This window comes from Neopsephotus bourkii, unplaced genomic scaffold (assembly GCF_033783945.1).
Source record: "Neopsephotus bourkii isolate Nb327-2 ecotype Australia unplaced genomic scaffold, CSIRO-AGI_Nbou_v1 NB_1634, whole genome shotgun sequence".
NCBI classification, from domain to species: Eukaryota; Metazoa; Chordata; class Aves; order Psittaciformes; family Psittacidae; genus Neopsephotus; species Neopsephotus bourkii.
In genome coordinates, this window is record NW_026902109.1 from 7,298,774 (window position 1) to 7,312,144 (window position 13,371).

Here is a 13,371-nt window from a genome sequence, read left to right on the forward strand (position 1 = left end):
GAATTTCAGAAATGCTTAGAATAATATGGAAAAATACATTGCTTTAATGTTAGCCCCCAACAGTTCAGTTCCTGAAAGACTGTGATCTGTATACAGTTAAGGCAAAGACAAAAGGATCGACTGAAAGAGGAAAGCACTTGCCAGATAATGAGTTAAGCTCTGCAGACTCTAATACTTGTATTGCATTGATTGAAATCACTCACTTAAGCATAATTTGAGATGTGCTCTAATGTGGTTGGAAACACTGATAAGCCTCCATCTCAGACTACTGAGATCTCCTGGTGCCTGAAATATGAAGTAGTTCAGTGACCACAAGCAGGCTATGCTCAGAAGGCAGATCTTTGGGGAGACAAAAGGCATAAGTATTGGCACAAGTGAAAGAGAAGTCAAAGCTAACAGAAAGAAGAGGAAAAAACTGGAAGCATTTTGAAGAGCCATTGCCCTTGTTTTTGCTACAGACTTGTATTTTCGTGTCCCATTTTGCATTTCCATTGCTGCAGCTGCATTTATCTGGAATCATAACTAATCTCTACCAAATACTCTGTCCAAATGGCTTTTTAGTTTGACTTTGCAACACATATAAATGGAAGTATTCTTGCTTAGCTGTGGGAATTGTGTCTGGTCAGTTGAAAAATTCCACTGTGTCCTTTTAAATAACATTACCCTTCTCCTATCTTCACTTAAATCTGGGGAGATCATGACCTTATCTAGTATGTGAGCACACAGTTTATTTGGTTTCCTCCTAATCTACCTGAGGTTAGAAGGTCTATGAAATGTTTGTGGAGTGTTTACTCTTTGTTTTCTTCTTTCAGAATGGTTTCACTCCACTGTATATGGCAGCCCAAGAAAACCACCTGGAGGTTGTTAAGTTTCTTCTTGACAATGGTGCCAGTCAAAGCCTTGCCACAGAGGTAAAAGTTTGAATTTCACACTTTATGACCAAAATAAAATGTGCTTCAGCATTGATTCTTTCCACCTTATATCACACTAGTCTTTTAAATACAAAATTAAAGATCAATAAAAAGTTCTCTCTATGAAGTGTTCTAATTAGTATTAAGTTACTGTCTTTTCAGCAATGTAAACCACCTCCTTCCATTTCTAAAATACAAAATAATTAGAAACAGTTCTAAAAATAGATGTGTTCTTATAACTAGTAATCTTTCAGGTTAAGTGCTCTAACAGGGAAGCTGTGTGCATAATATAAATGTTTTCTGAGCTTTCATTAAAAATAGTGAATAATGTGGAGGGCAACGATAAAGCAAGAACAACTGTGCACATACACTTTGGAGCCAGCTGTGGGTACCAGGAAAAACCCAGGGCTACTTACTTCTTGGAGCATTTTCTGAACTGCTTTTATTGGCGTGTTGATATCTTCTCTGTCGCACTTTTTTATTCCATCTGGTCCTGCACTGATAATTTCAAGCTGACAGAAAGATGAAAGTTCCCTGAACTTCCTAGAAGAACACTTTTTACTTCTTGTTTTTAAAGTAATTCTAACTCAAAAAAGGCAATGTGGAAGGAAAAAAAAATAGCATAAATATTAATAGTTGTAAATGTACTACATTGAGATAGGTTTTCAGTCTGATGAATTTTCAGTTGCCTTAATTACAAGATCTTGCTACCAAAAAGAATGATAATTCATTATGTGCTCTCTCTTATACATATTAATTATGATTTTTCCATTTCAACTGTTGCCAAGAAAGAAATAATGCTTATTTTAAAAAATTCTACCTCTTGGGAAAAAAAAAAAGAAAAAGAAGCAAAATTTGTTTATTGCATCACTGTACCTCATGGCATTGCTGTATAATGGTGTATGCGTGTAATCTTTTCCTGAAGTCAACACTATAAAAAAATTGATCACTAATTGATCAAACTTATGTTTTCAAGAGTCACTAAAACTTAGTTATAACTGAAAGTGTGCATCAGAAATTACTTTCTGGAAATGCTTAAAAATATGAAAGCCAAGAAATATCAAAAATAAAGATTTTAACTACAGAAAATCAATTCAAAGTTGTAGCTTTCACAACATTTCCATTTCTTTGTAAAAAATTGGAAACAATGAAGTCATGGGGCTGCCACATATGTGCGATAGATTCACACTTCTGGAAATGTACATGCTACTGTATGATTTTCCTGAGAAGAGAGAAAACAAAAAAAAAGGAAAAATTAAAAAAAAAATGCATAAGTGCTTGCTTCTTTTGTTTGTTTTGGGTTTTTTTTTGTATTGTTTTTTCCCTGACCCTTGGATGTCACTGTAAATTGAGCTTTTCTCTGACACAGCTTGATGATAAGGTGTAATCTAATTTTATCCATCAAGAATTCCTTCGAATATACCAGACTACAAAACAGCATTGCCTTTATTGCCTTACTAGTTTGTGATAGTTGGTTATGAGTGCTTTCTTATTTTCTCTTGGTCCAAGTTTTCATATAAATCTGATTTATCTTTGTAAGTGCAAAAACCTTTGTTATTAAAAAACTGCCACTTAGCTAAATATTCATTAAAAATAAAACTCTAATGAAGGTGTTTTAATCTAAATAAGCTAGAACCAGCTATTTTCTTTACACAGTTTTTAGTTTGTGGAGGTTTTGTTTTGTTGTGGTTTTTGGTTGTTTTTTTTTCTGGAGTAGGCTTTGCCTTCTGTTTTGAAGTGCAGTTGCTAATTCTAGTACTGGCATCAAGGTACTTGCTTGCAATTGCTTTTTGTGACTTGGCATCTCCAGAGAGCATGTGGTGAAAATGCATTCTTGTTGGTGTTAATATCCTTTGTTGCAGTTTGCTTGGCCTTGGTACAGTAATCTCTGCACACACTGAAACGATGGGCAGCTCTCATCAGAGTTAGGAAACTGGAGGTATAGCGGATGGCAGCTGTTTTGGAACTGAAATGAAGTGCTCTTTTCACCATTTGTCCCCTCCCTTTTCCATAAAGAAAAGGAGAAAATGCATTCCTAGGATTTTTTTTTTATATATATATGTACATTATTTTTAGCAGCTTTTTTAGCAGATGAGAAAGACCAATGAGAACAGGCATTGCAGATAGTTAAATCACTTTTCTTTGTGAACTCTTTTTGTGAACTAAATCAGTGTTTCCTTGTGACAGCTACTGCTGTCTGCTGTATAAATAGACCTGGAAGCTAACATCTCAGGTCACTGAGGTGCAAGCTGTCATACTCTGCGTTTTTCCAGGGAGAAGCCTCTGTTTCTGCAGGTACAGTGTAACTATATTACCAGAGCCCTCTTGTGGGGGTGCTCATGGATTATATTGGCCTTTAGAGCCACACAGCATCTCTCACACCCTGTGCCACTCTCTGCCTGCAGTCTGAGGCTACATGGTTGTTTCACCTCAGGAAACACTGACAGCCTGGGGAACTCACAGCCCAGAGCCCTGAACAGCTACTGAAGGGTGGTGAGCCCGAGTCAAAGGGGAAGGTTGTGGTTAAATTAGTTTTTAGAAAATCATAGGAAAAAAGAAAATTCAGTGATATTTATTTTTTTATATTATTCTTTCACCTCCAAAAGTTTGAAAAAAACCCATAATGCTCTATTTCAGAACTCCTGTTTCTCCTTCTAAATTGAGCGCTCTTTGTTTGGTAAGCCACAGAGAGAGATTCCAGATTGAAAACATTCTGTTAAGTTATTTTCAGGTATTTTCAGGCTGAGAAAGTTGGGGCTGTTCAGCCTGGAGAAGAGAAGGCTGCGTGGAGACCTCATAGCAGCCTTCCAGTATCTGAAGGGGGCCTATAAGGATGCTGGGGAGAGACTCTTCATTAGGGACTGTAGTGATAGGACAAGGGGTAACAGGTTAAAACTTCAACAGAGGAAGCTGAGATTGGATATAAGGAGGAAGTTCTTTCCTGTTAGGGTGGTGAGGCAGTGGGATGGGTTGCCCAAGGAAGTTGTGAATGCTCCATCCCTGGAGGTGTTGAAGGCCAGGTCGGACAGAGCCCTGGGTGAGATGGTTTAGTGTGAGGTGTCCCTGCCCATGGCAGGGGGGTTGGAACTTGATGATCTTAAGGTCCTTTCCAACCCTAACTATTCTATGGTTCTGTGAAGTTCCAAAAGTCAAAAAGTTAACACTTGAACACTGCAATTTTAACATAGAGTGAGGATCTGCATTCTTCTGTGTCATTGCTGCACTTTTATTGCACACTGATACAGTTTCAGGGTGACAGCAGCAGTTGAAAACTCAAAGAAGGTGTTTATCACTGAACTGTAATGAATTTTAGTAATATAAGCTTTGGATGTGTTGATCAAGAGTCAAACGTAGTAAATAAATATCCCAAGTAGAGCAATTTGCATTTGTGACTTTCTGAGTGATTGATCCATGGGTGTTTTCTTGGGCAAAGCTAAATGTGTTCCTGGATTGGAATGCCACTTCAGTGTTTGGGAAGGAGCAGAATCTAAATAACAACTCTTTCATTCTTTGGTTTTCTAAAAATCCATAAAAATAAAGTTATAAAAACATCTCAGACTGTCCTTTTCATGTATTTGAGGAATCCACTCAAAAATCTGCTGAACAAAAATCTCCTATTTTTCAGGTTTTTTTCTTCTGCACTACTTTGGCTATCTGCTACTCTGAAAGGAAATAATTTCTACTTTTAAGAGAATTTTCCATCACATCTATATAAATTTTAATAAAAGGAAGTTATAGTAAAATAATTGATATATTGGGTGAATATGGTATTCATATTCAACTATTATTAGATTTGAAATCCACATATAAAATATATCAGAGGATACAGCTGAAATGTTGGGGGTTTTTTTCCCTTAAAACCCATAGATTATAACCTGTAGCTGTGGGGGAAATGGATAATAATTTCTTATGGAAATATCACTAACAATTGTAATTTAAATATTTCAGCTTTTATCCATTTTTTTATAATTATACACTTTACTGTCACATACTTATTTAGGTAACTTTTAGTTCATGAGTAATTTCGCACTTTTTCTCAAGTCCCAGTCATTTTCATTTGGTTGTGTTTTATAACTTCATGTTTAAACCTGGAGTGACAAAAAGGTGTTTTGAGCATTTGGGATCAAAACCAGGATATTCGCCAACAATTTACCCCAATTTCAGTGTCATTGCAGGGTAATTCTGAATTGCACAATTTTCACTTAACTGTTGAATTTGAAAGAGTACTTTTACTAATGCTGAGGTCTTTACCCTTCCCCTTTCCACCCCCTGGAAAGCTTGGAACATGTGTTGAGAGTCCCCATTGTATGTTGCAGGATGGTTTCACGCCTTTGGCAGTAGCTTTGCAGCAAGGTCATGACCAGGTGGTTTCACTGCTGCTTGAAAATGATACAAAGGGAAAAGTTCGTCTTCCTGCCCTTCACATCGCTGCTCGCAAGGACGATACGAAGGCAGCAGCTCTGCTCCTGCAGAACGACCACAATGCTGATGTGGAGTCAAAGGTCAGTTGTAAAAACAAAAAACGTTTGATGTTATTAAGTGCTGACCACATGTATTGCATTCTATGAAGATCTCCCTTATTGTGAAGTATTTTGCTGCAGAGTTACTCTCTTCTAATGTTTGATTGAGAATAACATTTCATTTGCTTCCTTTACCCTGTGTCCCCTTTTGTTTAAATTGGGGTTAATTTCTCCTGTAGAAACTTTGCAGGTGGAAAACAGTAAGCGAAATATTATCATAATTGTTATCTTGAGAATGAAAACTACTGAAATGAAGACACTAGAGTGTGGTGTGCTATAGGTATTGTACAGTTATTTGATGAGTTATTTGTGCAGTTGCTACTTTAAGAACTTTGGTAAACATGTAACAATTAACATTCAAAATAATCAATCATTCAGCTTCCATTCAGTCGAGCTTCCTTTGTGTGCAGATTGTGCTGTCATCTGAGCTGCTATGCCACGTAGCAATCATGAAGCTTTTTGCATCCATATCACCAGTGGTGAACTAACCGTTCATTTTTTCCCCCTCTTTGCTTCCAAATGTGTTAACCTAGATGATGGTGAATAGAACAACTGAGGTATATATAAATATATATATGCATCATCACTCCTCCATGACTTAGTGCTGCTGCATCATTTCTTCCTCCTCCTTTTTGCATCGCCTTTTATAGGATAGATACCTGCTTTAGATGAAATGAATTAGCATGTGCTAGAGAAGACTGTAGTTTAGACACCAGGGCTTTCTGCAGCTGAAACTAGTGTTTCAAAGTAAGAGTAAGCACTCTTGAGAACTAACTGCCATTGTAAAAAAGCCATATTGTGAGAGATGGAGTTTTCAGGGTTTCTTATGAAGCATATATTTATCAGATGTGTTAAGAGCTGCAGACAACCCTGTCCTGTTGTGCATCCAGGTCTGATTATAGGCTTCTGCATGACACTTACCTTGATGGTGTCAGCAAATAGAATGATCTGAGAGTGATTTTATACCTGCAAAACTCCCAAAGCAAGGCAGTGGCAGCTAGCATGGCTTGCTAACAATTTAGAAATGCATCTAGTTCCCATAAGGTTTCATATTTTGCAGGACTGATGGAATTGCTGCATGTTTTAGCATTTTTTTAAACGGAAGTGAAACTACTTATATATGAAAATAAGTTTCTGAAGTAATTTTATCAGTAAGGCATTTTCTAATTAGGGTGGTAACTTGTGGTGTCTGAACATAACCCAGTGTGATTGCCCACAGTGGGAGACTGATCTTCATGGTACTAACCCTTGGAAAAAAAGTCCATATTAATAGTTAAAGTTGTCTTTGATGTTGTTTTCATTTGCATCTACTTTAAATTTATAAAAAACTGTTAGCAAGTGTCATTAAATTATTTGTATCTGAACTTCTGCAAAGAATCTCTAAGAGATTTGACTTGCAATACTGACATAATACCAGTAACAGCTAGATATTTCTAGTTAGAAATTAATTTCTTATAGAAGACAGATCATTGCTTTAGTACTCAAATGTTTTGTTGTTGTTTTTCTGGAATAACTGAAAGTTTTATCTTATTTCTGGTCTTCTAGAATAATTATGTTATTTTTTTTCCCTCCTGCATAGCAATATGATTTTATTTAGACTCTTTAAGAACCTATAAATAAATGTCAGTGAGTGAAAACTAGTACATAATTGGAATGGTGACTCGCAGCATACTCCTATTACTAGCTTTTGTCAGTGATGTGATACAAATTTTGGAGTAGAAATGAGATATAAAAACCCAGTATCTATTGGTTTTCTTTTGTTTTTCCAGAGTGGGTTCACTCCTCTCCACATAGCCGCTCACTATGGAAACATCAACGTAGCTACGTTGCTGTTGAATCGGGGTGCAGCTGTGGACTTCACTGCAAGGGTAAGTGTGAAATCTTAGTTATGTTTAGCTTGCTTAATTATCACTCTGAAACACTTTTTTCCACAAAGGTGTGGAAAGGTACATTGCTCTTGCCAACCAAGGGGCCTGGCCTGCCTGGTCTGTTCCACTATCATACTGTGCAAAGGGAGTTGCCCTGGGCTGCTGAACTGAACCTGAGCTCTAGTCCTCACCTTGGAAAACTTCTGTTCCTTTCATAGTTCCAGTGTTGTAAAAGGTAGCCTAGGATTCAGTGATATAAATGCTTCCACCTGTAGCTTTAACATATGGCAGGAGTGCTGTCCCTGGCAAATTGTCCTTGATATGCAGTAGTTTCCAATGAACATAAAGTGCAGGTGTACTGGTGAATAAAGTAGCTGTGCCTTCTATGCATATACGAGTGTCAGATAATATGTATTAACATGTATTAATTCCACGTATCGTTGAAAGGAGCTCTGAAAAACTGTAGAGGTTAAAAAAAGAAAATGAGGTATAGAAATAGAGGGGAGTTGATAATGGGAGCTGTATGGCAGAAGCCATGCAAGAGTGGGAGAACTAACACTTCTGACCCTGTAAGCTGTGCACAGAAGTCATGACATAGGCCACAGAAGGACAGGGTAGTTCCTCAGATGTATGAAGAAGTATTGGGAGCCAGGAGGGAAACGTTATGGTCTTTCCTGGTGCCTCCTTGGTTCACTCTGGCCTGGGTGGTGAGCAGCTGATGGGTGGCTTTAGCTGCATTGTTTTGTTTGGGAAGTGGGTCCATCCTTCCACAGGCAGGATGCACAGCCTGGTGCCAGCAGGGCTTCATCTCAAAGCCTGGGACAAAGTTTGACTGCATCTGCTGTCACAGCTTGGGTCTGTTGGAAGACCATAGAAGAATATTGGAGTGAAGGAGTGTGGTCAGGTTTGGAAGGATGTGGGAACAACAAAATGTAAGCAGAAGTGTAAAGGACGGAAAATTAGAGAGGGAAGTTATACACCATTGAAAGGGCAAGAAAATGAAGAAATTTATATGAACAAGGATACAGTAATATGAAGGGCAGGGAAAGAGATTGTGCCAGACATAAGACCAGAGATAAAAGAAAAGCAAATGCAGAGGTAACACAAAATTTAATGAACTGGGATGGAGGGCTAGAGAGTGGTAGGGTAGAGAGGATATGGGCAGAAAGCTGAGTAAGTGCCATGGAAGTATGCAGAGATTTAAGAGGGAAAAAGTAGAGAGAATAATTAGGTGCATGCAGATAAATAGAAAAGGGGCTAACATTTAAAATAGATTAGTACTGGAAAATGCTGGAGATAGAACTTTTTAAGGAAGTTTAAAAAAAAATAATGTTTGCTTCTTAGCTTCTTCAGTAATGGCTTGGGCTGTATGAATAAGAAAATGCCTATGGAATTTCTGCTGACACACAGCCAGGAATGGTTGTCAGTACAGAAAGTATGCAACAGAATGTGAAAATGTGTTGAAACTTGTACTAGAAAACAGGTCAAAGTTAGCTAAAGATATTTCTCCTGTTGGTTTCTGCAGTAATCTACCAACTAAGAAAAGGGAGGACATGTCTATAGTAGTTGTTCACCAGGTTCTGTGATAAGGTTTAAAAAAAACCAAAAAGCACCAAAAAGCAAATATGATTGCAGGTTATTCCATAGTACCAAACAAAACCCACCAAAAAAAACCCCACCAAGCAAAACAAAAACCACACCAAAACAACCTGAGTCTGTGCCAGAATTTGTCTTACCAAAAGAAAGCCAGGCAGAAGATGTGGTAGTGGTCTCTAGGACAACAAAGAGAAAAATTTAAGGGGGCAAGAGGCATCCAAACTGAAAGCAAATACTAATGTAAGAGTAAATAGGTATCAAGTGGTTATAAATAATAATAAATGTTGTTTAGAATTTTAGATATTTACTATTAAGTATTCATAATTAATATTATTTAATAAATGTTTAATAATGGATATTAAATATTGGTAATGAGATTCTGAAGCAACCTTCCAATTAAAGTAGAAAAGGCAAAAAAATCCCAATGTGTGTTCAAGATAGTGTTTAATTATTAGGGGAATTATGTGGCATGGATAATTCAACAGCTCCTTTTTATTTATTTTCTCACAGGACTTGTCATGTTCAACACTCCCTCCCCCCCAAAAAAAAAAAACAACCAAAACACAAAACCCCAAAGCAACTGAATATTTCTTTTTTAGAGATTGTTTGTAATTGTTAAGGTGAGTTGGTTCAGGGTGTGATAGAGTGGGAATACACACTTTGAACAAAGACAGACCCAAAACGTTTTCTTTAAACTGTAAGTGGAAGCGCAGATCAGAAGTGTTGGTACTGGCCACTATTCATTCAACATAATATCATTCAGTGATTTCTTAATGAAGATAAATTCCCAAAGCTAAAAGACACTGTTATAACTCATGATCCAGTACCTACTAATGCTGGTGAGAACAGTATTAGCAGATACTGGTTCAAGCTGATAGCTCAGTATCAAAGGTAAGCACCAACTCTCATGTATCCCCCAGAAACTATGTTTCCCAAATCACATTCATCACTAAATGTATTTCATGTTATTGGCAAGAGAGGGGTCCTAGGTTAGATCCATATGAAGTTTACAAGCTTAGAATAGATTTGGGGGTTAAAAGTTTCTGGGAAGCACACTTTGCTTTCACTAATAACATTGACCTCTTATTCTCAAGTCCTTAAACTGACCAGATTAGAAAATTAAGGCATTTCAAATTGTCACAAGCCTTGGTATTCATATTTGATAGACTAATCACAGGAGCAAGGAAGATGAGTGTGGTTTCGGGCCACTCTTTTCCACTCAGAACCAAGATTAGGAATTAGCAGTGCTATTACATTGGCAATTAGCAGCATTTAGTACCAGTATCACTAAGCATCATCTGCTTATTTTAATCAAATAATGAATCTTAGGTTTCAGCAGCCACCTCTGTTCTGGATTTGGGGCACTGGTGGAGACCACACACAAAGTAATAAGGCCATCCTCCCCTTTTCCTCAAGATCTGGAAATTCGAGGTTCTCCCTCCCTGTGACAAAAGGCAGCTTGCTCAGATAGCCAGGGAAGGGCAAATGGCATCAGCCTGAAAGAGCAGTGGGCCGATGCTGTGACTCGGGGTGCTGAACGGCTTGTTTGTGCTTGTCATAGCTGGGGAGGGCATCCAGGGAGCACATCTCTTACAGAGTAGTACATCTCTACTGTATGGTGGTTGCAAATATAGAAAAAGTAGCAGTGACAGAAGGAGTTGTAGCATACATAACAATAATATGGGGTTGAATTTTGTTCTTTAGTGCATATCAGATGGCAGGTAATGAAAATGGTTTACAGAAAGATTAATTAGATTCTGGTAGAGCATTGAATTTGTAGGCAAACAGAGCACCAGTATAAGTTGCGTGTGAAGTACAATTATCAACACCAAGTAACAGAGCTCTTGCTTGATTCTTGATTCCCCAAAATGCAAAACAGGTAGAGGTACTACCCATACTACTAGAACAGGTCCTAAAAATGACCAACAGATACAGCTTCATGGACCACTGCCACCTCATTGCCTCTTGTTTTAATTTCTGCAAACAATATCCAGGATGTGCTGTCTCCCTTCTGGAAAAAGGGTCCTTGTTTGAGTTGTCGACAATCTACGACAAGTAGCAGAGAAAAGATATGGAAGGGCTGTAACCCAACTAAAACAAACTACGTGTATGTACTGTAGCTTTCAGAAGTACAAAGAACAAACTTCAGGATGGGGGTGTCAAAAGCACTTTGTGCTTTTGCAAACCACCAACCATTTTTCCTTTGTTCTTGTTAAATGAATATGAATCAACGCTGTTTGTTTATGTCTCAATTTATGTTTAAACTGTTTAGGCAAATATCAGTTCTGTGGAGAGATTTCAACAAGAGCAGAAGATTATGGTAACAGAAGATACTTGTGTGGAAGGGGCAACATACAGACCTGTGAGCGGCCAGGATAAATTGCCAGCTCCCACCATCAGTTCAGTTAACGTGGGGAAAGGTGGACAAAATGTGAACGGATGTGTAGAATGAAGACAAAACTCTGGGCTTTAAGGACAAGGGCAAGTGTGATGAAAAGAGGAGCTGGGGAAAAGACCTAAGAACAAGGAGGGCAGACTTGAGGAGAAGGAGATCTCTTCATCTGCTGTGTTTTCAGTGCATTTCTGAGAGGCCTGAGGAAGAAGGTGCTTCCAACAGGGAAGTCAGGGAAAGACATGAGCTTGATGGTAGCTTTCAGTGTGTGGGGAGGTGAGCAGTGGTGCTGTACTGCAAGTAAATGATGTCCCCAGAGAGATGCAGTAGCAGCTGCTACCCTTATCCCCACTGGTATACACCTGCCTGCCTCTCAGCTGTCATATACTCACTTGTTCCCTTCTCTCACTGCATTAAGAAAAATAGGCATAGGTCCAGGAACTCTTGCAGGTGTTACAGTGCCTGCCAGCCTGTGTGCTTGCTGACCTTGGAGGCTGGTAGGGTTGGAAATATACCTGCTTTTGGTTTGTGCTCTTCTAGCCCAATGACTGATTTCATGTCAGCTCTTCTACTGAATCTCATTAGTGCTTATGTGTCTGTGCTTTCTTCTCTAGCCTTGCTGCAAGTGCAGGGAAGATGACATAATATAGAAAGTTCCATGTGGGATGAATGGAGATCATTTCAGCAAATTGGCTTATGGTGCCCCTGATTCTACCTGTTTTCAGGGAGGCAGGTCCAAAACCTTCATAACTTGTGTCCAAGTGAAACAAGATCTCCTATTGGGCTGGATGCGTGCCATTTTCTAATGAAGGAAAAATACTCATTCCAAATTGCTTGATTTCTTGGGCTCAAACTTGGCAATAAACGTGCCACAGTTACTGGCAGGATATGCACTGTAGAAGTGACAGGCATTTTATTCTATTCATCATCTTTGTTTTCTGTAGTACATTTTCATGCGTGTGCCTATGCTTTTCTGAAATCTGTAAAAGCTAAAGAAATCCCTTCATTGAATCACCATATTTCCCTTTTACTTAACTGGGAGGCAATCACATTTGGACTAGAGAAGTGGAGGAAGGGAATAAAGGGTAACTGAGGGGGAAGCAAGTCTTCTTTCTTAGCCAAACTGTGACAAGTGCATGCAGCCACTACCTGGGTTTTGAAGGATCCCAACAGTTCCAGGTACCATTCTCTTAAGTGGCAGTGGCACCTGACATTGGAAAGGAGTGGATAAATCCTAGTTACAAACTGACAGAAGGCCAAAGACCTTTAAGTCAAACTATTTAATAGTTTTTTTTCAACATAAAAAAATTATTATTTTAATAATAATATTGTTCATTAGCCCTTGAATTAAACTGTACCTGGTCCATTACCTAGAGTTTCAATAAATTTGCTGTCTACTTCCCATTTTCTGTAACTGTTAACCTAGTGGTTAGTATGAGAAGTGAAATCTACCAAGTGGGCTCTCCTGTTCCAGGTTTTCAGTTCAAGAGATCTGTTGCTGGCATACAGGGACCATACATTGAAAACTGCTGTGCTCCCATCTTAGCTGCTTCCTCTGGAGGTAGACGCTATTGCAGGCGCTTCATACCATGGGCTGGACTTTCTTTACCAGAATCAGGGCATCTTCAGTCTAAGGGTGGGTGGGATGCTGGAGAAAAAGGACAAGTCACAGAAGAATTTCTTGTTTATCTCTACTGATCCCTTCAAATATGATCTAGACTGCCTTGCACTTTAATATCTAGGACTTGGAAAGGTGTATCCACATATATGCTAAAGCAAGTAACAGTCATTGCAAGGAACGAGAAAACAGTTTCCTTAGCAGTCTGATTATACTTATGGTATCCTGTGCAAGAAAGCTTTTTTTTTGCTGTAAATCAGGCCCCCACAGATGGCCTGTCCTTTCCCATTCAGGCCTTGCTTGGGTATGTATCCCTGAGCAGTGCACAGGGAGGGCAGGCAGTTTTATCTGCTGCAGTTCCCAGTTAGCTGCGATGGAGATGTGTGCAGACTGCCCTGTGTTAACTCAGCACAGGAATGTGCTGTTGCTGATTCTCTGAGGCTGCTATGAAGACCAGGAAGGTGAG

At 38.7% G+C, this 13,371-nt stretch overlaps 1 protein-coding gene across 11 annotated transcripts in view; it reads left to right on the top strand.

The window, feature by feature from the left end:
• The window catches only part of ANK3 (ankyrin 3), a 382,424-nt gene that overhangs the window by 240,621 nt on the left and 128,432 nt on the right, over positions 1 to 13,371 (top strand). For 6 of the 11 annotated variants that reach the window (XM_061374052.1, XM_061374053.1, XM_061374054.1 and 3 more), the window contains 4 exons: positions 813 to 911; positions 5,228 to 5,413; positions 5,965 to 5,988; positions 7,201 to 7,299. In XM_061374052.1, the coding sequence (XP_061230036.1) occupies positions 813 to 911; positions 5,228 to 5,413; positions 5,965 to 5,988; positions 7,201 to 7,299 (408 nt within the window). The remainder of the gene's footprint in view (positions 1 to 812; positions 912 to 5,227; positions 5,414 to 5,964; positions 5,989 to 7,200; positions 7,300 to 13,371) is intronic. The other 5 variants (XM_061374060.1, XM_061374061.1, XM_061374058.1 and 2 more) reach the window with 1 other exon arrangement.